The sequence below is a fragment of the Rhynchophorus ferrugineus genome, unplaced genomic scaffold (genome assembly GCF_030347505.1).
Source record: "Rhynchophorus ferrugineus isolate W39M unplaced genomic scaffold, kcgeb_rfMv2 rfM2, whole genome shotgun sequence".
Lineage (NCBI taxonomy): Eukaryota > Metazoa > Arthropoda > Insecta > Coleoptera > Curculionidae > Rhynchophorus > Rhynchophorus ferrugineus.
This window is the reverse complement of record NW_027472581.1, coordinates 30,824,315-30,849,401: the sequence shown is the minus strand read 5'-3', so window position 1 is coordinate 30,849,401 and position 25,087 is coordinate 30,824,315. Positions and strand designations below refer to the sequence as shown.

The 25,087-nt window shown below is 30.5% G+C and overlaps 2 protein-coding genes across 2 annotated transcripts in view; one reads left to right on the top strand and one right to left on the bottom strand.

Annotated features, from left to right (window-relative positions):
* Positions 1 to 5,591, top strand: part of LOC143190576 (uncharacterized) — a 28,833-nt gene extending 23,242 nt beyond the window's left edge. Inside the window, exons 4-6 of the mRNA XM_076394965.1 lie at positions 3,982 to 4,155; positions 4,208 to 4,266; positions 5,385 to 5,591. Coding sequence (XP_076251080.1) covers positions 3,982 to 4,155; positions 4,208 to 4,261 — 228 coding nt within the window. The 3' untranslated portion in view covers positions 4,262 to 4,266; positions 5,385 to 5,591. The remainder of the gene's footprint in view (positions 1 to 3,981; positions 4,156 to 4,207; positions 4,267 to 5,384) is intronic.
* Positions 5,592 to 10,592: 5,001 nt separating this feature from the next.
* Positions 10,593 to 22,865, bottom strand: LOC143190577 (uncharacterized). Its single transcript, XM_076394967.1, has 7 exons — positions 22,832 to 22,865; positions 15,302 to 15,434; positions 12,393 to 12,529; positions 11,071 to 11,140; positions 10,921 to 11,010; positions 10,793 to 10,858; positions 10,593 to 10,728 (listed from the first exon to the last, which is right to left on the bottom strand). Exons 2-7 carry the CDS (start codon positions 15,411 to 15,413, stop codon positions 10,712 to 10,714), a joined length of 492 nt encoding a protein of 163 aa, XP_076251082.1. The 5' UTR covers positions 15,414 to 15,434; positions 22,832 to 22,865; the 3' UTR covers positions 10,593 to 10,711.
* Positions 22,866 to 25,087: the final 2,222 nt, after the last annotated feature.

Sequence of the window (25,087 nt, the reverse complement as noted above, 5' to 3'; positions counted from 1 at the left end):
TACTAAATTTCATTTGTGCTTGAATTAATTCACAAGCAAAACATATGTATTCCTCAATTATAAAATTATAATAACTTAGAGCTATAGTTTATACTAAAGGTATCCACTTTATATAAGTTTGTATGGTTTGGTTCGCTTCAATTTTCGGATATCCTGCGCGTTGTCTGGTGGTTGTATTGCTTCCGCATTAGTATGATTCGCAAATCCATTTGATTTTCCGGTCATCGTGCAGTTCCTTGTTGGTTACGTAGCGATATACATTGGTAATTAATCGAAGAAAGTTGTTTTGACAGCGTTGGATGACTAGTTGATTAGAATGTTTAGTGCTACCCCATATATACACCCCATAGGTTCAAATCGGCTTTATGATTGTCTAACAAATCAATCTCTTTGATTTTAGATCAAGTTGAGAATATATTCCAACTAATCAGTATAGTTGTTTTATTTTGGTTCTAATTAATCTATCGTCAATATGGATGCCGAGGTATTTAGCTGATTCTGATTGAGGAATCGGGCATCTATTGAGTAATTAAAAATTTGAAACACAAAACAAATTACAAGTAGGAGTATCATTTTAAAGGCATTTGTAGAATTTTCCAGTTTAATTGACATTAAACAAAATGGTATATAAACCAATTCCCTTACATTGAACGTTAGTGAAGTATTTGATATTTCTGCAATAACATTACTTACGAAAATATGAAAATCTTTCCATCATACCGATAAATTTGAATAAGGCCTTTACAAATTATGTCTATACTCCCTTACTTTGGTCTTTTTATATATTCCCGTTTTACTAATAGACAGGATGATTTTTATACGCTAATACTAATCCATACTTTCCTTTCCGATGGGTATTATAAGTATTAAAAATAATCTATGAGTAATAATATATTTTGTATTTAAATTAGTTATATACGTTTACCGTAATACAAGTTTACCAAGTACGAACTGCATGTTAAACAATGATTTGTTCATATGGTTTTATCTATCTGTGACTCTGTCTAAAATAATATATAATAATGTTCTTAGTCTTCTTGTCACTTGTCATTGACATAAATATCCACTGTTAAATCGATCTAAGTAGAATCGACAGTTTTTTTCGTTCTTCGATGGCGAATTTCTTCAGATAACACATTAATTTTAAGTACTCGAAGAAATGCCTTTGTATACACTCAATAACTATCGAAAAACTGCTATTTTATATATAGAAATGAAGAATAAGAAGCAAAAGAAGAAATATGTATTAATAATCATATAGGACTTTACCTATTTGTTCGGATCTGAAAGAGACCAAACCAAGTAGCGAGTGAAAGATATGATAAATAAAAAAAAAACAAACGGAAAGCATGTGAAACACTAACTGAAACTGAAAAGAACTAGAGAGAAACAAGAAAACATCTGACAACATTTATACTGGCATAACAAAAAAAGGAAAATATAGAAATAATAATAATCAATGATATTATAAAACATAGGAAGATGAGAGAAGAAAATGAAAATGACCAAAAAGTTATGGCGAAATGAAACATGATATTTAAAAAATAAGTAAAAATGCAAAGAATTTACAGAGTACACCATTACCAAAAAAAAAACAGAAGACTCCGTGAATAAAACAAAAGAGTACAACAAAAAAGTAAAAGAGAAAAAAATTGAACAAAAAACAATTTTAAATTACTTTTTTTAAAATTATTAAACACTGTAAGCATAGATAATCAAACAAGTATCTCAACGTTGATACTAGAAGAAATTCGTACATCTTCACCTATTATCGCGAATATAATAACTGTGAAAGCATGCAGTTTACTGAAATATTAATTATTATTTTATACTATTATTTATATATTTAATTTTTATAGTTATACTATATTAATAATAAAAATTAGATGAAAAATCTCAACACTGAAATCGAAAAAGCAATTAAAAGGATAAACAACTGATGAATGGTGACGAGAGACATGATGAGATCAATATGAAAAAAAATATATAAAAATACAAATTAATTTTGCTAAAATATCAATTTTGAGTCACTTCGTTGACTCCAGACGTAAGATGGTTTCAAGTTCCTATTTAACACTGGGATCTCCATTAAACATTATTTACAGATTTCCTGAATAAAATTAAACACTTATAGCGTGTTTAATAATTTGTATTGTTATGCCCTTACTGATACTTCTTCGACGTTTTCTAAAGATATTGTGCCCAAAATTGCTATGTTTTAAAACTTTCAAATTAAATACCATATAGTCACTACAGAAAAGAAGGAGTTTCGTTCACTGACTAGGGTATATCACTGTCAAATTATTTTGACCCATTAGACCCCAAAAGTCTCCAAATCTAAACTTGCCAATTGCATTGCCAATAAAGGATATTCTCATTAGCGATTGTTGGATTTAGATATGAATTAACATGAAAGTAGGGTCTTCCCTCATATCATTTGGTCTTTTGAGTAACAGTATGCATCTGAAGGTATTTGTGTAGATAATAGTATGTAAATTCATCTACAAATCTTCTTACAACTTCGTCTTCGAAGTTCTGATCAAAATGCGTCTTTTACTATACAATGCGGGGCAAAACCATCATTTTGATTGCCTATAACTTTGTTAAAAGAAAAGACAGGTAACTTTAATTCTTATGAAAAGTTTATTTGGTCTTTACATTTTTTATCGATTGAAATATTATTTCGGCATAGGCTTCATGACATCCTGCAACATATGAGGCTGAATTTCTTCAATATCATGACAAATATCGACTTTAAGATGTTGAATAATTTGGATAAACTTTTGATTTTAGAAAACCTCATAAGAAGTCTGGTGCTTTTAAATCCGAAGATATGGCAGGCCATGCTAAATTGCCACTTTGCGAAATAATTCTTAGTGGAAAAACGTCATTCAGTAATTGAATTGTTGAATGAGCTGTGTGTGCTGTGACCTATCTTGCTGAAACCACATAGTCTTTGGTCTTTCATTTCAGGCGCAAGAAAATTTCGAATCAGGTCTTGGTACCATTCGGCAGTAACAGTAACACCTTGGTTACTTAAAAAAAAATTGTGACCAATGGTGTTTCCAGCATGAATATCACACTATAAAATTATATTTAGTGGATGCAATGGATACCCTGTTTATTGACGTGGCTACTGAGAAGAACTACTGATCAGAATGTCTAGGTAGCAATTTTTCGGCTAATTGAATTTTGTACGGGAACATTTTCAAATAAGTTTTCAAAATTCGCCTTAAACTTGTAAGAAATGTGTAATTGGGAACCACGTCTGTGAATTGATGTTTCTGGAGACTCTGTAACGCTATCGCATACCAGAGACGCATTTTCAGTATTACGAGACATCCATTGTCTTCCAGAACGAAGGCTGCTTGCTGTCGTACCGTACTGTCGATAATTCGAATGAAAATGATAAATTTTGGTTTTGTGAGGCATTGGACGATCAGTTTGTTGATTATGTTTGACAGAATTTCTGGTGAGTGGAAATAATGGAACAAATATTTTCAATAAATATTTTCACTATTTCTGTTCGTTCTTGTGGAGTATATTTATCCATAATAAAATTTGGACGTCTACACAACACAGTAGTTAAAGCTAGACGTCACACAACCAAGATGACGCGCAATCAAAATAGTAGCGGTACTTGTGCTATTTGTTATAATTAATATATATATATATATATATATATATATATATATAAGAACGTATTGCGGGATATAAATATTAGGCTTTCCTAAACATAAATAACAATTTAACTGATTTATCTCGGTGATATACTGAAGAAGTATTTTCTTCACACCATTTATGTGCCATCAATATGCAGTCTTGACAATTCAAATAAATAAAAAACTTCCTATACTAATGTAAGGACTATTACCCTTATAGGAGGAGCTTCTTTATCTATGTATAATGATATATTAGGTTAATTAAAAATCGAATTATTGGGAAATGCTCAGATAGCTTTAAAAAATTTTATCTCTTTAGTCTTTTAAATCCCTGGACCGGACACTAAAGTGGTTACAAGAATCATATAACAAAGCAAGATCTGACGATAAACCTTATCACTGCGTAATTTGTCTCAATGATATTGAAGAATCACAAATGATTATTCCATGCTCACATCCATTCCACTCAAGCTGTATAAACAAATGGATTAAGGTAAACCCTTATTAATTTTTTGGATATTTTATTATGTTTGTTCTTGTTGCAGATTAATGAGTCGTGTCCCCTCTGTCGAGAGCCCTGCCTGGTCCAATTGAATTAAGAAAGGTCTATATTTAAATTAATTTCTTTTATTGTTTGTTAATTACATTAGTCATGCATTTGACATAGATACACATTGATTGATATAGTACATTAGATATGCTTAATAGACGAGTACGGGATTAATAAATCAGTATTTCCCAAATGTAAATAAAACTAAACTATTTAAGTTAAAGTTAAGCATACGCTAGTATACAAACAAGTTCGTGTGGTTTGGTTCGCTTCAATCTTCTAATTTTCTGAGTGTAGTAGCTGTATTGCTTCCACGTTGCTGTGATTTAGCAACATAATTTCATGTTTTTAGATGAAATTTTGGATCGCCTCCTATAATCATTTGATTTCGAGGTCATCGTGCAGCTCTTCGTAGGTTACGTAGCGATTAGCACTGGTAGAACGTTATTTTGGGTGCATTGAATTACTAGACGGTTTGATGTTTTAGTGCAACTCCATATTTGCACTCCACAGGGCCAAATTGGCTTTATTATTGACTAATAAACCAATCTCTTTCGTCTAAGGTTAAGTTGAGAGTATTTTCCGACTAACCAGTACAGTTGCTTGACTTTGGTTCAAATTTGCTCTGCTCTTTGGTTTAACCCACCATCGTGATGTTTGCTTAGGTATCTAGCTGATTCAGCTTGAGAAGCTCATTGTGGTATCAAACTCATTCATTTAGATAATTTTTAATGGCCGGTACTTTGATAATTGGTCTTTTAAATCCTCTTTTTTAATTTTAAATCCGAATTGTTTTCTATAGCAAGCAAACTTTGTCAGCCTCTGGGCTTAATTCGCTTACATATTTGAGAAGCAACTCTGTTTATGTTATTTAATATTTTGAATTGTCTTATTACTAATTCTATTAAATATTGTATTGTCTCCATCATTTACGGTTCGGTGCTATACTCCTCGAGCTTTTCGTCTTTTTTTAATCAATTTCCTAATTTAAAAGGGGTAATTTACCTCATATTCTAATTATCTTTTGATTTTGGAGTAACTTCTTTTGCAGTAGGCTGAATTTGTTCAATTATATTTTGGATTAATCGCTCAAGATCGACTATACTTTTGAATCTTATGTTTATATTGATTTGTTCCTGCATTATAAATTTAAACCTGTTCCTTTTTTTCAGAATTGTCCCATTTATTGTACTGTAACAGCGCTTCCCCATTAGGATTTCAGTGGTCAGATTACGTGGTTGCAATTGTACCATTTTTGAACCATTCCTATATTGATCAGCCTGTAACTTTTTGGATTTTTAATTTTTTCATTGTGTTATTTATTATTTAAATATTAATAAATATTACTAGACATTAATATAAACATTTAATAGTAAAAATATTTTTTATTCTTTTTGGATTTTTAATTTTTTCATTTTGTTATTTATTTTTTAAATATTAATAAATATTACTAGACATTAATATAAACATTTAATAGTAAAAATAATTTTTTATTCCACCTAAAAAACATTGCTGCACCCTCTTGAGATGCCGGAAATGATCACCATAACATCAGCATCGAGGTCACTCATGTTCTGTCAGGCCTAAAAATAATTTACTTTTTAGGAACATAAATATTTGTGATAGGACAGTAATACTCTAAGAAAAAAGTATTAATCAAATTAACCAGCATATAAACTAATAAGGTAATCCTGCTTCCGTATTTATTCAATTCCTTGCGCCATGCAGCTTCAGTTATAAGTTATTGTCGGTAACATTTACTTTTCAAAGAGAATGGAATACACTCTTAAACAAAAAAAATTTACTAAAAGAAATTGATACTACTCTAATATTAATATCTTATCCTAACAAACTACCTCCAATAGCTCTTTATAATGTAGTAGTCTATCTATTTAAATAATAAACTCACGTTATTTAAAATTCTGATATCAAAACGTTACAATGTTGCCGCATCGACTTTGAGTTTTAGTTTATTTTGGCTTTGACATATAAGAAAATTCTAAAATAAATACAATAATATAAAAAAATAATGTTATCAAATATAATTTATTTTAACATTTTAGTACATCTAATTCACATGTTATCAAAGGACTTAAAGGAAATTTACCTTTTAACGTTTTATCGTTTTCTTCGTTGATGTATATCTGTAAAAATGTAATGTAAAAATCTCGCTTTTCTATTACTATCTGTCTAAATTTGATACAATTATATTTGATCATTGCATTGTCCCTAATGCTTTCTCTATATCTGCAAAACAGTATTCAATTTCTTCTTATACATTCTAACTAAATGCTCGCATATATTAAGAACTAGTACGCATATATATCTACACACAGTTATATTATTATATGTTATATCAAGCTTTAGCTGTTTCCACTCTTAATTATCTAATTATCTTCGTAATTGTCAGTAGTATATAAGTGTACATAGAATAAAGCATTGGGCCATAAAACCACACTCTAAAAGGTATTGTCATTTCCATTAAGTAGCCGGCTTGGTGGCGCAGTTGGTAAAGACGATAGGACGGTCCTCCTACTGTTGCGATAGCCGCGGGTTCGAATCCTGCTGGGGTATGATCGTAAATTTATGTTTGTGATTGTTTAAAATTGGTGATTGTCCTAGGGAAGACTGTAAAATCCGACGAGGAAAATGATCCTAGTCACGCCAGTAACCAGGCTGGTTAAGACCGGATGTCTTCTGGGATGATTTTCTAAAGTTGGTCACTCGCCAGTCGGTAGGCTTAATGTAGGTCTAGTCCAGATAAACACATAGTTGGTAAAAGGAGGATTTAAAATATATTTTAGAAAAATTTCATTAAGTTACTGTTCAAATCTATAGAGTAATAGAGAAAAAAATTAATAGGGGTCTCTGGAGAAACATTTTGCTTTTTGCAACATCCAGATGGGGTGATAATCGGACATTTCAGTAATTTGATTGACCAATTTAAATCTACATTATAGACACATAAAAAATATATTGCTGTGAAAACATTTGATTGGCTCTTGGATAAAATATAGTAGGTGACCATCTTGATGTCACGTTTAATTGAGCAATAAAATTAAAAAAAAAACAATTTAATTTATAAAATAAATTTAATGAATGAAATATATATAATCTGTAAAATAAAATATTTTTTCATATTATTTGGTGCAATCATTTTAATAGGATCTGTTACAGTTCTGCCTTTTTGTTTACTTATAGTGAATTTTGGGTTTCTTAAAATTCTGTTTTTATGTTTTATCCAAAAGTATATAGCCACTTTTGATATGTTATATTACATATTATTTACAAAAAATTCTTTTGAACTTTGCTAAGCAAGTACTCGACTTTTCAACAGCAACTTGATAAAGAAGTAAGTGTAACAAAAACGGTGCAGAGAAAAATTGTATGCCGCAGCCACATCAAAATGTTATCATAATGTACAACTACACACTTATAAATAGTATATAGCAAAGGAAAAGAGAAGGGGTATTAATTAATATGTGTAATACTTAAATTAGTATATTATTTTTTTATACATTTTACTTTTAGTAAAGTACAAAAATAGTTTTAAAGGTGGTTTTGTTAGATAGCACCAACTTTTAACATGAGCCATACACTTCTTTGTGCTACTTTTACTGGAAAGTTGTTTCTGACTCCCCGAGTGCCAGCCCAAACGCAAATATCTTATTTGGAGTTGGTGTGAAAATTTTAGTGTAATATATTTTTCTTTCTACATTGTTATGCGACGGAGAAATTTTGGCCCGTATAATTAAAATGATATAATCAAACATTTGTCACAATAGTAAAGGAAGTGCAGGGAACTCTTTTAAAGACTAGAAAAGAACTAATATGAAAATTTATCATAATATTTTATGAAATATTCTAAAATAAATACTAAACGTGCAATTTACATTTCAGTAAATAAAAGTGTTAATTCTTAAAATTTAAGTCAGGCTGTAATTTTGTTTAACGAAAAAATAAAAATTGGGAAACGTTTGAAATAAAAAGTCATTTTCTATTAGAAAATTTTATTGCAAATCTCAAAAAGAAGGAGTAAAAAATACCATAGTTATATAGAGATCCATCTCAAACAAAATATTCATCGTACTTTTCACCTGAAATAAGTCTCTAATAATGATGTATTGCATTATTTTTACAAAACATTCATTTATTTGCCTATGCTCTTTCATAAAAATACATTCCTTACTCCTTGTTTGTTTCACTACATTTCAGAGCAGTAGTGGTTAGATCTTTAGGGTGTCAATGATGATAAATATAATATTTTTTGTTTGTTTGATTCATTATCGCCCTCTATTATTCCTGTATCTTACAAAATCCTATCTAATTTCATCTATTTTAACAATATATATATTATTTTAAAAAGTCAATTGAAAAGTCCCCGGCATAACATAGTACATACTACATAGTAATACACATTTTTTTGGCAAAATTATTTTTGTTTATTCAACATAATTCCCTTCAAGGATAATACACTGATTATGGCGACCCTCCAACTTTTCGATACAATTTTTGTTGTACGATTTGTCCTTTGCTTCAAAATAAGCCTCAGTTTCGGCGATCACCTCTTCATTCGATGAACATTTCTTAACAGCGAGAATTACTTTGAGATCTGGTAACAGGAAGTAGTCGCTGGGGGCCAGATCTGAAGAATACGGTGAACGAAGTAATTCGAAGCCCAATTCATGGATTTTTGCCATCGTTTTCACTAACTTGTGACACAGTGCATTGTCTTGGTGAAGCAGCACTTTCTTTTTCTTCAAACGCGACCGTTTTTCTATGTAACAGTCGCTGTGAATGGTCTTTCCGTTTTCAAGGTAGTCAATAAAAATGATTCCATGCGCATCCGAAAATACAGACGTCATAAACTTATCAGCTGACTGTTGTGTTTTCCCACGCTTTGGAGCGGGTTCATCATGTGTAGTTCACTCGGATGACTGTCGATTGGACTTCGGAGTGAAATGATTGAGTCATGTTTTATCCATAGTCACATATCGACGCAAAAACTCGGATTTATTAGGCTTGATCATTTTCAAACACTGCTCCGAGTCATCACCTCGTCGTTGTTTTTGGTCAAAAGTGAGCTCGCGCGGCACCCACTTTGCACAGAGTTTTCTCATACCCAAATATTCGTGAATGACATAATGTACAGCTTCAGTTGAAATCCTTAAAGTGTCTGCTATTTCATTCAATTTCAATTTACGGTCATTCAAAATCATTTTGTGGATTTTTTAAGTGTTTTCGTCGGTAACAACCTCTTTTGGTCGTTTACTGCGTTCACAGAATTCGGTGCTCATTTCATCACGTCTAAACTTAGCATACTAATCCTTGATGGTTGATTTTCCTGGGGCAGTGTCCGGAAACTCGACATCATGCCAATTTTTTGCTTCAACTGTTTTTTTCTCTTCAAGAAGCAATATTTTATCAACTTGCGAAATTCCTCTTTATCCATTTTTTCATAATAATAAAAGTTGCTTCACTCAAAATGCTATAATTCACAAACTAATGATCCGACCATTGTCAAATTTATACACTTATCTTTTGACGGTTAGGGCTAACAAAAACATACGGATTTGATTATAGTAGCGCCATCTATGTGTCAGACCTTAGACTTTTCAGTTGATTTGTTAAATTATCTTTCTTCAGCTTTTGTTCAAGAAATTCCAGCAACTATAAAAGAAAAATGAAATCGTTACTAAAATCATGATATAATTAAAGTGATTGTCTCATTTTTCTGAGTTACTGCAATTTTTGTTATAATTTTTGATGGAAAAACCCTAATAATGAATTGACTACTGAGCTGACTCTCTAGCTATTGGTTGACATACTGCTTATTTAGTAACCTAAAATGAATGGATGGTTAATTACAACAAAAGGTGTATAAAAGTGATAGTTACCCTTAATATTACTTTTAGTACATATCATTTCTTTCATACCCTTTGCAACATTTTTATTTGAATCAAAATAATAATTTTTTCTTTGCTTCTTGTAATTGTTTTCAAGTTTGAAGCTATATCGGAGTGAAATAATACAACAATTTAATTATTAATGTTATATTTAATTATTACATTGTTAATTCATCATAAAATCTAAGTATTCCAGATTATTTGTTTTCACTCGATCAATGGTTGATTTTATAATGGCTGATTATAACCTGTAGGTAGAAAATGAGCGAGCATAATATAGCCGATTATGCGTCTGCGTCAGTTCTAACATTCCCTTCCATTTATCCAATTCTCCCAGAGCCGGCTATGGATTCATGATGAATACATGCTTTACGCGGACATATAGTGAACCAATTTTTCAAAAGTAGTAATCACATCCGTTAGGAAAAATAAGTTATGAAGCAGGGTGTTTGGACAATATTAAAATAACTAGCATACGAAAAAAATTAGCTGATATATTTTTATTCCTTAACCATTATATAATAGGGATATAAAGATTAATTAATTGTTTATTCGTAATCTTCAACTTCTTGTATCCCCTTCAATAACCGCGTTTAATTCTTGTTTAAATCTAATAAAACAAAAAATATTAATGTTTTTTTAACCAAATAAGTGAAAATCAGTGCTATTATTACCGCTGGTGGCCAATACGACTGATGTATTGTCATAACCTTCAATGATCGCGTTTAATTGTATTACATCTAATGAAACAAAAAAAATTTGTTTTTTTAACAAAATAAAGGAAAATCACTAAATGACATACCAAAATATTCTATTTCAGGTCTAAAAACGCTGGTGTCAATTACGAACGATGTAGTATCCTCTTCAATAATGGCGTCGAATTCTTTTAAATCTAATAAAACAAAAAATATTAATGTTTCTTTTTACCAAACGAAAATCAATAATGACATACCCAAACGTTGTGTTTCAAGGGATGGTTTTGGTGCTAGCGCTGATATCCAGTTAATAGAATATCTCCAATTCTAGAATAAATAAATGTTTATTAGAATGAAATATTGAAAACACATTAGCTTTCTTACTATAAGTATTATATGATGAGTATGTTGGATTTTGCAACGTACTACCCAGCGTACTCAAACCTAAATATAACTTGACCGCATTAGTTCTTGATCTTTGTTCAAACCACTATATTAAAACACGACAATTTCAATATATAGACTATCCAAAGTTATTTTATTCATGTTTAATGTATTGCCTACCGCAATTTGTAAATTCGTTTGGGAATTAGACAATGTTTTCCTTTTCATTGTATTCTAGTTAAAAAGAGGCACAATGTTGTCTGATAAGTACGAACGTGTAACCGAACTAGCCTACCAAAGTCGTCCGGTTGTCAAACATATGTAATATTCTTCAAAACAATAGTGATAAGAGGTTAGAAACCGGTCAACGTTATTTTAATGTTTTACTTATTTTGATAAATTTCAATCGTTGCTTATTATTACTCTGAATGAAAATTCGGAAGCCAGACAGGACATATTGCGTCTCTAATAAGTTACTTTGAACAGGAACGAGATAATGGAGACCCCTTTTTGCCACTAAACTTCGTTAGAGAGGTAAGAATTTTTACTGTTTTTATTGAAAATATTTTAATTTTTTTTTAATGAATATATTATTATGGACACGGTCACTGAAAAATCAAAAAATTAGAAATATAATCAAGGCCAGCTTGATGTTAGCTTTAGATTTCAAAATAAACTTATTCTAATGGAACTTCCGGATATTCAATGTTTAAAAGCATGTAATAGAGTGAAGAAAGAATTATATCAAGATTATATCAATGTATTTGGATGAGACATGGATATTTCAGAATGAGACCCATGTACCCAATGGTCACTCATAGCAGATGATAATAAAAATAATATTATGACAACAAAAGGTATTGGAGGAAGGTAAACGTTGGAGTAACAGCTGACAGAATATATATGAGCATTTGATTAAATTGCGTGAGGAGAGAAAGAATACTAACTGTTTTACAGATATGGTAAATGCAGTAGAGATAATGCAGTGATTATGAATAGACTCTTTTACCAATGAACTCTTGGTAGCTGAAAAAAAACTGCGAAGGAAAAGGCCAAAGGGAACTATAAAACTAAAAAATCGAATAGCCCCGAGCATCATCAAAGTATGACTCCATCATTAACATAATTAATAAAAAGCAGTCAATTACATTATTCGTCTATGATATGACAATATAGGAGAATACAACATACATACTTCTTCATCATCGTAATTGTCATCCGCTGGGAGACTAAGATCGATCAATATTCCGTAGATCTTCAGGCGCTTTTGTCTTTTGAAGTCATAATTCAAAAGGTCTAGTTCTAGATATGTTTGGCACACAGGCAAAATGACTGAAAAAAAATCATACAAAACTTGAGATATGAATGGACTATATTCATTCAAAATAACAGTGAATTTAAGCCATCACGACGTAGAATGTATTGCCTATTGCATTTTGTAAAATCATTTTAAAATCGGACTCAATTTTTCCTTCTCATGGTATTCTATTTAAAAAGAGATAGAATGGTGTTTGAGGCGCTCGAGCATGTAATCGAATGAGCCTATAAAATTGGCCTGGTTCTCAAACGGCTTGAAAAACCTCTAAATAATGTTGATTGTTATTCCGATTGAAAACTCCTTAGCAAATAATAACAGGAACGATATAATGAAAACAAGAGGACAAACAGTTATCGGCAAAAAGGGAGGGAATGTTAGAATTACAAAAGAGAAACCGTCCACATGCGAAACTGGTGACATTTTGCAAAAAAGGCCTGAGAAGAGACACAGTTTGGATGGCGGAGGAATAAGCTCACGGAGTGTTATGCTTTCATTTCAATCACTTCATGTTTAATTAAATATAATTGATATGGGGTGACAAATACTTATTATAATAGACATGTTGGATCAAGGAGAAATGTTCGGACTTTGAGAAGAAGCGTTGTGTATAACACCGGTTCCCAATTTTTTCTTGGTCAGGAACTACTTTATATTATTCTTTTATGCTTGGAGCACTATTTAGGTATAATAAAAATAAACGGTAATAATACAAATGAAAATTTATTTAATAACGCAATAGGAAATTACATAAGAAGAAATATTAATATTTTTAGGATAATCTCTAATTTTATATTAATGTGATTTATTATTATGACTAATGTGAGTTCGGTTATCATAAGACTAATATTGTTACTTAAAACTACACGCAAGTCGCCGCTTATTTTTAAACAATTTTTTTAAAATTACCAACAAAGCAGAAAATCCTTGTGCAAATAAATAAGTCGCTGAGAAAACCATAAAAAAGCGTACAGCTATATCTCTAAGCTAAATATAAAAAATTCCTTTTTTTACACTAAAACGACTCAAGTGAATTCGAGTCAAAAGCATGCTTGAGCTTTCTGTTATTTTAGAATTTATTGAGTTCTTTGCGTTAGTAGCTTTACCAGCGTCCGTGCTAAAAGGGCTATGAATTAGTTTTTGATCAACTTTAGCTTCTTGGGTATATTCTGGAAAGTAACAATTGTATTCATCAATCAACATTTGTAAATGAGTCATAATGCTTTCTTATATACACTTTTTGTCTTTCACAAGTGCTTTTAATGTCGCAAATGTCGCAGAATAATTATTTCCTTCAATTTTATGTAACCACAACTGAAGTTTGCATAAATGACGTTTTCTAATTGTTTCTAATATGTGTGGGAAAATATCCACAAATTAATCCAGTAAGCCAAATTAATATAACATGCCGAATTTATAAAATTTTTCAACAAATCGTTGATTTCTTTGTCAACCAGAGAAATCTCAGCCTCTACTCATAGTTCATATAATCTTCCCAACATATTACCCTTCGCCAGCCATCGAATTTCTTTGTGAAAGAGAAGTCCTCGTGAGTCCTTTTCAGGTCGTAACTATTTAAAAATCTGTGTTTTTAATGTACTGCATTTGATAACATTTGCAACTTTTATGGACACTTGCAGCGTATGATTAATGCATCCAGGAAATGTCTTAGAAGCTAATGCCTCGCGATGATTTCTAACGTCGCCAGCGCGGAACATGATCCCAGGTAAGATTGCATTTCTCAAAATATTCATCACGTTAGCACCTTTTGATGTTGTTTCCAGTTACCGTGAATTCAATAAAGTTCACAGTTACCGTGAATTCCTTATTATGATGTCGTTGTCTACAGCGAACAAATACAAGTAGTTGAGAACAATTCGAAATATCGACCAATACTACAAAGCGAGAAATGGCAACTTTTGATTCTTGAAACAAGTTGCTTCTCTAGATATTTTGACATAAGTTCAATTAGAGCTTTGACTTGTTATATCTTGTATTTTTTCTTGGCCTCTAATCCCAAAACTTCTTTGATGGCTTTGATCAAACACTGTTTTAGGAGTAATTCTACGACTGTGTGAGGCTTTTTAAACTGTGCTATTCATTTAGAAATTTCAAACGCTCTTCTTTACCTCTTCTTGTTCACTGCACGGCGATCAACGGCTCACCGTCCGCTAAGATGATTCAGGAACCATATTTTGACACCTATGGACCAGGTGTTTAACGAACGACTGGTTTGGAACCATTGGTCTACAATAACACCTTCAGTTTGGATAAATTCCGTCAAACACATATAGAAATAAATTGACAAATGGTGGAATCGTGAACAAGTGTTTGATGGATTAAAAATTAACAATTTAATGAATCTAATTTAAGTTACAATAGGCTATAATAGTTTATAACTAATTAATTGTAGTCCTGCGATAATATATGCATTAGATATATTATAATGTTAAAATCAATATATTTCATATCATTATTAGTGTTTCATTACTTTATTTATATTAGAATCTTGCCATGTTATAATCAAAATAAACAAAAGTAAAAGTTAATGCGGCAATATTTCGGCGATATAAATTTGGATGACGTAAGTTCACTGTTATTTCGGACTGACCATATTAGTGAAGTTAATGCACGTTATTTCCTATAAGTAAAATATATTAAGTTCTTAATTATATTTGGTATTAATCTATAATAGTTTAAATAAAACTAAAAAATGATATTCTAAGTAAAGAACCTTTCTAAAAGGTTCTAAAATACTTGTTACTAACAAAAGATCCTATCTTACTTACTTTTCAAAAATATACAGTAAAAGTAAAATACCATTTGAGAGCTTAATATATCAATTATATCCCAGACTAGTATGACAATCCATTTGTCACTTGTAAATGCATCGGACTTCATAATGAATTAACCTTAGAAGATCTGAAACACACAGATGCTTTAGTATCGCCCTTCTATTGATGGCTAACTTCAATAACTAAATAATTAAATACAATAACTACAATTTGGTTGCACCTATCAATTTAGATTTAAATGTAACTGATAGTAATTTTAAAGTAAATTTAAAGTAATTTACCTCCGATAAGTACTATTTTCACAAAAATATATTAATTGTACAAGTTAATGCAGAGGAATGTGTTTTCGACATCTAAAAAAAGGTCTTCTTGGGATATACACACAAGAAGACTGGCCCCTGCTAGATTCTCCTTGATGTACATAGCGCCAGTGCACTTTTGAATTTCACTTAAATTTGGTAGGTCGGGAACAGGTGATAGTCACGTGATTGGAATAGTCACTTAGTATCATTTACAATTGTATTGTGTGATAATTGTTTTAATAATAATGGAAAGGTTAAAATAGATACAACTATGAATCTTATAATATGGATAATATAGCTTTTATAGCAGGGATAATTTTGATATAAGCCATACAATGAAACAGTCAATGCACGTCATAAATGATGTCAAATGCATTGGTAATTTCAGTTTGTAGGAATATAAAATTCGTTTTAAACCTCGAGAGGATTTTTCCTCTCATTCTGATGAGATCATTTTTTCCTCTCACCCTCATTATTTGATGCGTCGGAACAAGTAACCAATAACCAAATCAGCCTATAGAATTCAATTTGAGTTGGTACTAGTGCAGCATGTTTCCAAGTTAATGTGGCAACATTGCAACGGTCTGACATCACAAATTAATTACGTGCATTCGCTGTTTTATTGAAAGAGCTATGTATACTATTAGAATAACTTACTAGTAGCAATATAAAAAAATACTGAACAGGTCTGAGGCCTATTAGTAAAGTTTCACAAAAATATAACTTGCTAAAAAGTCACAATTAAGGTAATATTTAACAATTGTGTATGTAATGTAATTGTAATGTATAAATTGTAATGTAAATAAGTATGTCGATGTGCTTGTATTGTAATGTGATGTATACTCTAAACTTTTTTGTTAGCAAGTCTATATATTATGTATGATGTTTTATATAATTTGGCTTCCGTAATAAACATGAAACAACAGAACAAATACATAGAATAGTCAACCAAATTAACAAAAATTTAAACGATAAAAAATATTGCTCCGCTGCATTTCTCGATATTTCTCAGGCCTTCGACAAGGTGTGGCATACTGGACTGCACGTTATAATGAAAAAGCTTTTGTCCCATACGCACTCTCAATTGCTGAAATCGTACGTCTCAGACAGACATTTTATTGTCAAACAGGGTGACGAATACACTGACCTACAGCCGATATATTCGGGTGTTCCGCAGGGCAGTGTTCCCGGCCCAGTGTTATATCTTATGTACACAGCTGACCTATCGACCTCACGAAACACTACTGTTGCAACATATGCTGACGATACAGCGGTTTTATCATCACACGAGGATCCAATATCAGCCACAAAAAACCTCCAACTTCATTTTAACAAAGTCGAATTGTGCTTGAAAACGTAGCGTATCAAAGCAAATGAGACAAAATATACCCAGATGACATTCACCCTTTGTAGAAGAACATGTCCCTCAGTAAAATTGAATAATCTGGGAATGCATTTTGATCAACGTCTGACTTGGAAAGAACATACAGCGACAAAACGCAAACAGCTTGGGCTTAAACTAAACCAAATATATTGGCTAATAGGGCGCAAATCTAAATTATCATTAGATAACAAGGTTTTACTGTATAAGTCAATACTTAGGCCTATCTGGACCTATGGTATTGAACTGTGGGGTACTACTAGCAAATCTAACATAGATATCCTCCAGAGGTTCCAGAATAAAGTGTTGCGAGTCATCGCCGATACCCCATATTACGTGTCCAATAAACTGATTCAACGCGATATCCCCATAGAATCCATAACGAGTGTGATTCGAAGTGCTAGTGCGAAGTACTCTGAAAGACTATTAGTGCATCCTAATGCAATCGTCAAACAGTTAAATGTGCGCGATGACAGTGAAGTGCGTAGGCTCAAACGCAAACTACCATACAAACTGCGTAATAGAAACATAGAGTGAAATTTAATAATGTCTTGAATAAGTTAGAATAGTCATTAGAATAAGTTAGGATAGACTTTAAAATAAGTTAGAATAGTATCTAGAATATGATTTAGATTATAAATTGTACAGTAGATCACTTACTGAAATGATTTTCTACATGTTAGGATGGTTATATTATATAACAGAAATCAAACAATAATACTTATTGCCCACGGGCAGGTTGTTGACGTTCCAAGGGATTAATAAAAACATGTGCTTGTATTGTAATGTGATGTATACTCTAAACTTTTCTGTTAGCAAGTCCCTATTAGACTATTTTATGTATGCTGTTAAAAGAGAATATAAGTAAATAAGAATCTTAATACTACTATTTATAAATTTATAATATAAAATTTATAAATAGTAGTATTTATAAAATAAAATGCATTATTATACACTGAAGGTAATCAGTCATAGTAATCAGCAAGACCATTAGCATAACTGATATCATTCAATAATATATTATCTTAACTATCAATTAATACACAAGATATATAATAATTACGTCATATCTCTGTTTTGTTGAATGAACCACGTTAATTTTTCTGGTTCTATTAGATTTAAAGGAATGTTGATGAAGAGCGCTTGGGCAGTGTAAACCAATGATATTCTGCAAGACCGAATTTTCATTTACATAGAAAAAAATGTTTAGGCTCTGTACATCCACGGTATATATTGCTCCTTTTCTCTAACAGATTTATGCTTAGTTTTTGTCAGGTAAAAATATGAAACATTTTAAATTGGACTAATAATATAATTTTTACAGGAGATATTTTGAAATGTTTATCATATATATAAATCCCAAACATTCATAAACAAAGAGAATGTTTTCATTTCCGCAATAACATTTAATATAAAAATAAATTCTTTTTTTGGGAACATTTCCTATGTATATATTTTTATGGTGTTACATATAATGCAATAAAAACATTTTATTGAAGTACTAGCTTCTTAATGTAATATTTCGAAAACAAATTAAAAATTCAATGTACTCTTTATTTTTTACACACATATTACCTGAAATTGGAATATACTCATTTAAATAATATGTATTAAATATTTTAATTTTCATTAAGTGTATAATTGGATATTAGCCATGTTATATTCAGATTTAGTGACGCAATTTTCTATTTTCGCACCTTGAATTTGATCTTCCGATTGTTTTCTATATTTTGTAGAGCCTGTCAAAAAACGTGCAGAACCTAGCGATTTAAAACGTTGTATTTTAGTGGCATTAACTTTTTTTTAAGGATCCTTTAGTAAATGGATTTCTTAATCAAGCACTAACTGTCTATTGCAGGTAATAAATATATAAATTTATGTATCAAGAGTTAAAATTAATGTTTTAAAGAATGTTATCAATTATAAAATAGCTTTATACAATTCTAATTCCTCATTTCTTGGTGAGTTGATGATTCCTACGTGGGACATAAGAGAAACTAGAAAGCAGTAGATAAACGAAATAAGGCAAATTAAAAATGACCTCTCTGTAAGGGTGAGATCGAGGAATGGAATAAATTAGCAAAGAACCATGCAATTTTATTTACAAACATAGGTAAATAAATTAGTCTTTTAATCAGTCTAGTGTATTTATTGTTTTTGCAATACATATTTTAGGTGAGAACTATTGATAAAAGGTAAAGACTATATGAATACATAAATGAAGTACCGACAATTTGCTGAAGTTAAAATAAAACTAACTACATTATTACATAGATGGACCACACATGAAAAACAAATTTAAAATAGAAATTTCAAATTACTAACAGTAAATTTGTAAACATTTTACAGCACTGAAAAATATTAATATATTTAAGGATTAATTTAGTAAGTTATGTGACTATATAACATTCCTTGAAATTGTATGATTATTGGTTATTAGATTTATTATCTTTATAGGCCTGTTTTAAAAAATCAATAGATAATTTTATGATTGTAAATATATTCCTTAAATGTGCATTTTTCAATGGTAAAAGATATATAGTCAATTTAAAGTTTTTGAAGTAATGCGTCGTAGATATTTGTGACGTTTAAGCATTACAATGTTACCGCATCAACTCTGAGAGTTAATTCAGTTTGGTTTTAACAAACAAAAAAATCTAATCTAAATAAATTAATTGAACAAAAATGTTACCAAATATAATTTATTTGAACATTATACTATATCTAAAAACTACAGTTAATTACATTGTCACAATAATTTATAGGTAAGAGTTAAAACCTCCTGTCACTATTGTTTTTAAGAATATTGCATACATCTGACAGCTGCTCGCCGTCCGGTTGTCAGATGTATGCTAAATTATTCGAAATATTAGCTATAATTATTACAGGTTATAAATCGGCGGACATTATTTTAGCTTCTTATTTTGATAAATTTTAAGTCGCACCGTAATATATCATATTCCTTTGTTTGAAGATGCCGAAAACAACAGACATTCAGGGTCACAAATTGATTGCGGCTTTAGTAGGTTATTTCGAAAAGGAACACATTAACGGAGGCCCCCTTTTGCCAGCAAATTCCGTTAGTGAGGTAATTATTGATGATAATAAATAATATAAGTCTCTACAATTTTATTGAAAATGTTTTTAGCGGGTTGCTGCCGTGCTAAATATTACTATGGGTACTGTGAATAACATCTCTTACAAAATAAATAATAATACATTAGAATCAACCAAAAAAACCCGTCTACATACAAAGTGAGTGACGAATCTTGACCATCTTGATATTGGCTCAATTCGAGACCAAATGTATGAAATGTATAAGAACAGTAAGTACACAAACTATTTTATCGATATAAACATAATTTAATAAAATTATTTTAGAGAAAATTGTCTCTCTGGAAAGTATACATAAAAGAAATAAGGACATTCAGCTCCTTGAGGGATGTAAGAGATCCTTTCATACACTCTTACAGGGTATAGGGTTTAAATGATGTAATGATAACCCTCGGAGAGGTTTAATGAAACTTCCAGACATGACCTTAAAAAAATTCGATTAAAGGCATTATATAATATATAAAACTTGAATATTTCAAAATGTTTCTTTGTGGCACTCTTGGCAAGACAGTAACAAAAAAAGTGTAAGACAATAAAAATTGATAGAAACAGGTAAAAGTTACAACAGCATTCAATTGAGTTTTGTTGGTTATTATATTTATTAATAGTTAATTGCAGATATATTGCTGCTTCAGAAAGATATTCAATCAAAATCTGTTTAAATATGTGGAAGGAAGCATTGTCAATCATAGCACCTTCCGTTTGGATGAACTCAATAAGACATACAAAGGAAGTAATTGATAAATGGTGGAATCGTGAAAATGTTTTAGACAGATTAGAAAATGACTGAACGAAACTTTCAATATATGTGATAATGCTGGAAATTCCTGACACAGTGTGATGAGAGTGGAAATAAATAAAGGTATGCACATAATTAATTGAATATAAATGTAGAAAATGGTACTGTAGGATTTGAAAGATTTGTGTGCACAGATATGATTGTAATTGTTCCAAATTAAACATAAGGATTAGATTAGAACGTATGAAGGGAGAATGAATACTAACTGCTTTGTTGATATGGTAAATTCATTAAACAGAATTCAGTGATTAATTTTATCAAGAATAATGTACACAGGTAGTAGCAGAAGAAATAAAAATATAGTGTTACCAAGATGGCTTGCCAAGTAAACACACCATCGAAGGAAACAAGAACTAAACATAAAAAGTAAATATGCTCTTGAAGTAAAATACGATTCTCAGATATATAATTGTTAATTAGGTAGATTAGGCCTGCAGGGGGATAACACTACATAAAAGAACACGCCTAGAAACTCTACCCAACGGATGGTGAGGAAAAGAGTTCAATGTAATCAAAATAAATCTAACCATAGGTATACCATCAAGGTATAATAGTTTGTACCTGTGTTCTTAATTGCAGTTTTAAGTCTTTCGATAATATCTGTATAATATGTACTATAATGGTAAAATAAATTATATTTGTTAATATTTTTGTTCAATTATTTTATTTAGATTAGAATTTTCTTGTATGTCAAAGCCACACTGAACTAAAACTCAGAGTTGATGAGGCAACATTGTAATGTTTCGACGTCACAAATATCCACGACGCATTACTAAAAAAACTTTGAATAGACTATATTATATAATTCGTTATATTCGTTGTTCGTATAATTTTCAAAAATGTCTTATTCATATATTATCTCTTTTCATATGCAAACATATATTTCATTTATGCATATATATGTACTTCATTTATTATTCCATATTCCATATTAATAACATAAAAGTAAAAACGACACTACATGTATAATTATATTTGATGCTCTAAAGTTATTAGAGTTCTGAAAATAATCTCACTTATGACACTCTATTATAATATTGAGAGGTGTAATCACTTAAACTTATCAATACTTTGCTGATTATTGAAAGATAATGGAAATTAGATTTTATTAAATTCCATTTTAAAATTGCTAATGAGTGTTAGTTTTGGAGATAGTTATTCTAATATGTTATGTATAATATATGATTTTTAAATAATGAGAGAAATGAAAGAAGAGATGAGAGAAAGATGGTTAACTTAATATTGTGATCGAATTTCGACAACAGGGTCCTCATTAGTATAAATAAATCAAATATAAAAAAGGGCTTATTATATTATTTCTATTTTATTTATGGATGGAAATTTATATTTTACAGATAATAAACAAAGCAAATCTAGGAAACCTACAAAAACGTCTGTACGCGCTTGTAAATTCTCAAAAGGTATAGGGGTTTAAGAGCAGCATACTTTCTCAATGACTCTATTTGTTATTACATCAGGTGATTTCCTTTTATTAAATTGCGAAGGGTATCGACTTTTTCTCGAAAAAATTTCTCGTATGACCTCTATTGTTGTGTTTATTACCTTATTATATTTATTACAAAACAAAACAAACGGAGGGGCTTATCAAGCAAACAAAATATTTAAGAAGCTAAATTTACAAAATAACGGTCTTTCTATTTAAAAAATATCAATCGTTAAACATGCAACAGATGTAGAAATGCCGGAAAATGATTTTCGCATAAATTATAAGTTATAATTCATTATAAGAGTAAATCTTGTTTGAATAACTTGTCACTTGCTTGTAACTTGAATCACTTTTATATTTGTTTGTTAAATTAAATAATATTTAAATGCTAATTTTAAAACTTTGTACATGTCCTGAATGACAACATCTAAGGGCTTAAATAGTAAACAATGGTTTTAATCAATACACAGATACCACTTACAGTTTCTCGATGAACGCACCAATATTATTTGAACTAGCAAGCTGTAAAAATCTATATTGTCGAGTTATTCTATGCGCATACTCCAATCTACGACATGACTGTTCCTTCCTAGTCAGTCAGAGCAATCTGGCACGTGCTATTGTTTGTAAGCAAAGGTTAAAGTGGATTCTTTAGGTTTTTATTGTTTTTAAGAAATGTATCAGCAAATATGAAAATACCTTGAGCAATTTAAAGAAGTATAAGTTATACGTATTTAATAATTTTGTTGACTAATCAGGTAATTATTAGGTATTAACATAATTATGAAAATAAAATAAAATATTCCAGACTATAAAATATTACGGACTATATAATATAATTTATTATTTATTCAGGATAACAGAATACATAATATTTAAGGAGCCAGTGTATGAAAACAGAATACTTTTTTAGTTGTGTTCGAAAAGAAAACAAGGGAAATTACAACAAAATTAAACAAAAGCACAATAGAAAAGCATGCCAATCGAATGCACATGGTATTAATAACCCAATTTCAAAATTAACTGATGATGATGCCTAATAATTTTGATTAGATTTTAGTCGGGGTAAGATCTATTGAGCCGGAAATATTTCAAATAAACAAGATATAATAAAAAAATATTTGTCGAATTATGTAATTTGTTGCAATGAAATTTGTATTGTTTAAAAATTACATTTTATATTAGAAATGCTTATTACAATCTCAACATACATAAAATATGTTTAACAAAGAAATTGAACCCACTTCAAAAACTAAATAAGGAACTCAATAAAAATTAAAAAATGGACAAAATTAGATTTTTAACTCAAACAGTTATATTTATTTAGATTTGTTTTGTTGTTAATTTAATTTTTTGTATATGTCACATTATATTTTTATTTTTGTATTATTTGAGCTCGGAACCGACTTCAAAGAGTTAGTAGTAGTTAAAATACTATTGTAAGTATATAAATAGGTTTAGGTATTAAGCTAAATTGTGTGTATATAGTAGAATATAAAATACGTGTAGTAGATAGGTGATATAAGGTTTTTGTTTATTTTTATCTTATTATTACAACGATTATTAGATACATATATTATTTTAAATCGTTTTTTTTGTATTAAAAATCTAAGTTTGATTACTTTTTAAATTTTTAGTGAGTTCCTAAATTATTTTTTGAAGTCGGTTCAATTTTTTTGTTAAAATTATTTCATTTTTCTCTTTTTAGTGTTAGATATTTACTCAATAAATTACGCACTTATTTTAATAAGTATTAGAATGGGTAAGACAAGTAAAGGTGCAGCCCGTACGAGGAAAAATAGGAATAAAGAAACAGCGATTGAAAATAAGGAACGCTACAGGCCCCGGGGTCCCCTAACTTAACCTAGGTGATTTAACAAATGTTCTAACCAAACTAGAACAACAACAAAAAGTATTTGCTCCCGCCGGGAATCGAACTACCTACCTCTAACCACTACACTATATAAGCTATTGTCTGCGGTATTTCTACGGCTTCTCATATGATATGGTTAGTGTTTAAAAAGCAAACTGAACGACTTTTACTGTAAACTTCCGATTTTCCGTCACATCACTTCAGCAATAACATACATAGATATCTGATTATTTTAAATAAAAAATATGTGAAAGCTTTCCCCATCTGATCCTGACTTGGTTCCCTCGGGGAACGACGGGATCACCTCAGAAGTCCACTCTTTCGAATAAATAAGGAATAATGAAAATCGGTCCATTATTGACGGAGAAATCGGCGAACATACATTACGTATTTTATTAATTTTCCCCATTACGCTTTTGGCGGCACGTTACACGTCATAAGGAGCAGTGGGTTTGCCTAGACTTTGAAGAAATGGTTTCCATTTGCTCTCATTTCAGGCTTTTACCCTGTCCCTGACATCCCTTATTACGCACTGCTCTATTCGTTTATCCTCAGAATCCAGTGTGGCACGAGCTCTTCTCGCTAATCGATTCTTGTACTTAATTAGTTCTTCAATTTCTCTCGGACAGTTAAATAGAATGGCTTCAGAGTGTAGGTTTTTGTGACTCTGTCTGCGGCTGATTTTATATCTAGAGTGGGCTTGGAAACTGCTCTCTCTGAATCGTCTGCGTTGAACTCACTTCAAAAGATTTTGGGGGTACTTCCTCGAAATAGACTTTTATAGTATTACACCACAAGTGCCGAAAGTAGAATTTTTTGAGATTTCAACATTTGGGCTGTGTGATGTATACGATTTTTTTTCAT

What these genes read in the sequence shown, in the direction of transcription:
- LOC143190577 (XM_076394967.1), bottom strand. Translation starts at nt 15,413, where the DNA reads ATGAAGTCCGATGCATTTACAAGTGACAAATGGATTGTCATACTAGTC. An exon ending in ACAATTACGATGATGAAGAA is followed by an intron (nt 11,141 to 12,392) that starts GTATGTATGTTG and finishes TATTTATTCTAG; the next exon opens with AATTGGAGATATTCTATTAA. An exon ending in ACCTGAAATAGAATATTTTG is followed by an intron (nt 10,859 to 10,920) that starts GTATGTCATTTA and finishes TTGTTTCATTAG; the next exon opens with ATGTAATACAATTAAACGCG.